Source organism: Chionomys nivalis, chromosome 17 (genome assembly GCF_950005125.1).
Source record: "Chionomys nivalis chromosome 17, mChiNiv1.1, whole genome shotgun sequence".
Taxonomy (NCBI): domain Eukaryota; kingdom Metazoa; phylum Chordata; class Mammalia; order Rodentia; family Cricetidae; genus Chionomys; species Chionomys nivalis.
The window spans coordinates 60,501,635-60,506,155 of NC_080102.1; the positions used below are offsets into that span (position 1 = coordinate 60,501,635).

General features: G+C 50.7%; 1 protein-coding gene across 1 annotated transcript; it reads left to right on the top strand.

The window, feature by feature from the left end:
- Positions 1–826: 826 nt before the first annotated feature.
- On the top strand, positions 827–4,254 carry Hoxc8 (homeobox C8). The gene is made up of 2 exons (XM_057792015.1): positions 827–1,276; positions 2,661–4,254. Exons 1-2 carry the CDS (start codon positions 841–843, stop codon positions 2,951–2,953), a joined length of 729 nt encoding a protein of 242 aa, XP_057647998.1. The 5' UTR covers positions 827–840; the 3' UTR covers positions 2,954–4,254.
- Positions 4,255–4,521: the final 267 nt, after the last annotated feature.

Sequence of the window (4,521 nt, forward strand, 5' to 3'; positions counted from 1 at the left end):
GTCAACGGACAAGAGTCTCCAGGTTGTAAAGAAGACAGAGCAGCTTCAGACCCTGGGGAGAGGTCAGGGACTGGAGGGTCTGCAGCCTGAAGGGTCCAGGTACACACTATGCTTCTTCCTGAAGACCCCAGACTTTAGGAACCCCCAGGTAACTCACCTTTGCTGTTAAAGGCTCAGCCCCGACTTACTAAGACTCACCCCTGGGGTCTTCTACCTGTTGAGGTAACCTGAGTTGACCTGCTGGCTCAGGTATCTCTCAAAAGGACAGAAAAGGGGTGCACCTTCAAACAAGAGTACATACTTTGGAAAAGCTGGCCTGGCCATTAGCTGGGGCTGGCTGGCCATCCCCTACACACACACCACACCCCCATCCCTCCCCTCTCCTCCCTCCCTCTTCTCCAGGTCCCCCCCCAGCCCCGAACCCCTCAATCCTCTCTCCCCCTCCCTTTCTCTCTCTCTCTCTCTCTCTCTCTCTCTCTCTCTCTCTCTCTCTCTCTCTCTCTCTCGCTCGCTCGCTCGCCTGTCTTCATGTCGTGGATTGATGAACGCGAATCGCGTGTAAGCGCCGCCACCGCCGGGAGTCTGAGGAATTCGCCTGGGCTGTTAGAGGAAGAGCTAAGTGAGCGCGCGCGCTCTACCTACCGACAGTGAACAGAGCCGCCGCCGCCCGAGCCCTCAGCCGGCACCGCGCCCCCACCTGCCCAGCCCCCAGCCCAGCAGTCCAGCCCGGGGGAGCCGGCCAGCTTGGGGGTTCGGTCCCGGGGGGAGGGGAGTTTCGGGGATACCGGGCGGGGGAGCGTGAGCCAAGGGGAGGGGGCCGCGGGTTTTCATGTGCCCAGCATGAGCTCCTACTTCGTCAACCCCCTGTTCTCCAAATACAAAGGCGGCGAGTCCCTGGAACCGGCCTATTACGACTGCCGGTTCCCTCAGAGCGTGGGCAGGAGCCATGCGCTGGTGTACGGGCCCGGAGGCTCGGCGCCCGGCTTCCAGCATGCCTCGCACCATGTCCAAGACTTCTTCCACCACGGCACCTCCGGCATCTCCAACTCGGGCTACCAGCAGAACCCGTGCTCGTTGAGCTGCCACGGAGACGCCTCCAAATTCTATGGCTACGAGGCGCTCCCCAGACAGTCCCTTTATGGGGCTCAGCAAGAGGCGAGCGTGGTGCAATATCCCGACTGTAAATCCTCCGCCAACACTAACAGTAGCGAAGGACAAGGCCACTTAAATCAGAACTCGTCTCCCAGCCTCATGTTTCCATGGATGAGACCCCACGGTGAGAAGCCTTTTCTCTTTCCCCCTTGGTCTCCCGCGCTCCGGGGTCTTCCCCCTCCCTTGCCTCCTTTTTGTCTGCCCTTGCTTTCCTTCCTGGCTTTGGGGGTCTCTCCCACTCCACTCCAGTGCCTGGGTGGGTTCCTAGAGGTTAAAAAGGTTTGGCTGGGTGTGGGGCGGGGGGGGGGCACCTGAGATATTGTGAGTGTTGGGGTGAAAGTGGGGGGAAGGTGATATGTGGGTGCAAAAGAGCTAAAAAAAACATTTCCTCCATTCCTTCTCTCTCTCCCTCTCCCCATCTCTAAAGTCAAAGTTGGGGAGGTGGCTGACAAGAACACCCAGAGTAAACTAGTGTTATTAGCCTTTGGGGGCGGTGGCCAGTTTTCCCAAAGACAGAAAGCCATTCCAAGACAGTGGTCTGACACTGGGTGAAAGGGAGACCCTTTACTGTGTCCCTCTGGCCAGAGAGAGGGGCAAGAACCCAAGGGCAGGCACTCTGACTTTTTGGGGTCTCCACTTCTTCCTCTCAGAGAAGCAGCCTAAAGGCCATTACCCCAACTTTTTTTTTTTTTTTTTTTACTTCCTCCTGTTGGAGAGAAGACTGAATTCCTAAGCAGAAAATCAATGCTCCAGAAGAGAGAGGGGCTATGCAAAGTAGGGGCTTCTGGGGTCCAGGGGCTAGTGCTATACAAAGTAGGGGCCTCTGGGGTCCAGGGGCTAGTCAGTTTACCCCCCAGTCAAGATCTATGGGGTTTCTTGGAAAGCTGCTCAGGTTATGAGCCCCTCCAAGGGTGGCCCCTCATGGCTCAATTTCGAAGTACAGGGGGAAGCAAAAACAACAGTTCCGGCAGGGATGGCCCTTGATTTATTTGTTGGTCTCCAGTTAGCAATCAAGCAGAGCTAGCTGTGTTACATTCCAGGAGATCAATTATTTCTCTTATTGGAAAAGCATTAGGCAGAGATAGGCAAGGCGGGGGCAGTGAACAGAAACCCCTCTCCTCTAACCCCAGCCCTTTTCCTTTTTCTTGGAAGCAGATTGTGTCCCTAGGATGGCTTACTAAATGCCACTCTGTACTTGTAAACAAAGCTGTAAGGGCCAGGCTGGAGGCCTGAAGGACCCTGCAAGGTTCCCTTGTCCCCCCACAAGCCCCTACTTTTCAGACAGCTACCTCCCTGCCCCTCACCTTCACCCACCTCCTAAGGTGAAGAAAATCAAACCAAAACATCTATGGAAACTTTTCCTGCCCTTGCTTGTCTTCTGCTGGCAGCCTCACCGGCTGGAGGAAAACTGAGAAGAAGTAGGGGGAGCTTTGTGGGAGGCAGAGTGGTTGTGGGGAATGGAGCACCCCCAACCAGATATAACCAGACTGGGGTTCTGTTCTGTCCAGCTCCTGGGCGGCGCAGTGGACGACAAACTTACAGCCGGTACCAGACCTTGGAACTAGAGAAGGAGTTTCTCTTTAATCCTTATTTGACACGAAAGCGCCGGATTGAAGTCTCTCACGCCCTGGGACTGACCGAAAGACAAGTGAAGATATGGTTCCAGAATCGACGGATGAAGTGGAAAAAGGAGAACAACAAGGACAAACTGCCTGGGGCCCGAGATGAGGAGAAGGTGGAAGAAGAAGGGAATGAGGAAGAGGAGAAAGAAGAAGAGGAGAAGGAAGAAAATAAGGACTAGGAAAAAAGAGAGAGAAAATCTTCCCCCCCAGCTACTCCCTTGAAGTTTCGTTTTATGGTAGCAGATAAATTGAGAAGTTTACGACTGTCATTTGCTTTTATAGAGAATAGAATGGCACTCACTGCTCTAACTACCTGTCAGATACTTGCAGCTCTGCTTTTATTACCTTTGGACTTCCCCTGCTCCTTATCTGTTTGGGGGCCAGGGGGTGGGGAGACCTAGACACAAGGAAAAGTTCTGCTCCGCTTCCTGCCCAGCACACACTCACTTGTCCTTGCTTCCAGCTTCTGAGCCTTCCTGAACTTTAAGGTCTAAGCCCTTCTCACACACCCCACTTCCCCCACCCTCCCACTCATTGCTTCTCTGGTATTTATTTTAAAGGGAATCGCCTGAAGATGTGGAAGATGGTTCTTGGCTTGGCTTGTATGCTAGGAATCAGAGTACTGAATTAACTTCTTTTTTGAAAGAAAAGGAAAGAAGAAAAAAAGCAGAAGAAAGGGGAATGAAAGGGAAAAACTGTTAAAAGAAATAAAAGATAGCAAAGAAGATTCCCTCCCTCTCTGAGGCTCCTTCCTTAGAAAACCCCTTGACTTTCTCCAGGAACCTAAGAATCTATCCACCCCCTTACTGAGGGGTAAAGAGGGGCCTGCAGTGGTCTCTAAAATCCTACCTATCCATGCCATAGTCACTTGGGCCCAAGCCTTCCTTGCCTGTCCTTGCTGATTGATTTCTGTTCTTTGGGCCCAGCTTCCTCTGAGCTGTCTTAGTGTTTGTGCTCAGAAATCACCATAATCATGAAGACAATATGCTGATAAAAAAAAACTTTAATATACTACCTAAAGGGAACCTGCAATAATCTTGGGGGAGGGGAGAGAAAGAGAAAAAAAATCCTACTAAAGGAGGTAAAAAGAGAAAAAAAAAGAAAAAAGAAAAAACAAACCTTCAATGTACTTTATCACTACCTATAGAAAGAAACCCTGCTTTGAGAGTATTTGTAATGCGGTTTTGTTGTCGTCTGTTGCTGCTTATTTCACTAAAAAAAACCCCAACAACTGAGACTGCCTAGCCCGCTGGTCTTGTGCGCTTTCATTGTGCTTCTAACCCCAGTAGAGTAGAACTAAACCGCACTGAATGCATAGTTACTGTCTTGAATTCTCTGTTTATGCAACGTGCTCGAAAGGAAAAAATGTTAAAATATATCTATAATAATAATTTTTGGTCATTTGTCTTATGTCCAGCTATGAATGTAGATTTTGTGTCCTGAAAGCCCTGTTCCTGGTCCAAGTACTTTGTATTGTATAAGTGAGTCATAATAAAAAAATGAAAGAAGAAATTGAAGCTGGAAAGACTTGCTGTTTCTCTGTAACTCCCCCCTTTTTCTACTCCTCCCTCCTTATTCCCTTCCCCAGCTCTGCAAAAGGCCTACCCTGATTTGACTTTGAGTGGTGGAACTTGGGAATGGGGTGGAGAGAGTAGGGAGACAGGAGGGCAGGTGACTGACAGTTAAGGGGTTAAGGAAGGGGAAAAGTCTACCAGAAGGAAAGAGGACTACTTAACTAATACTAATC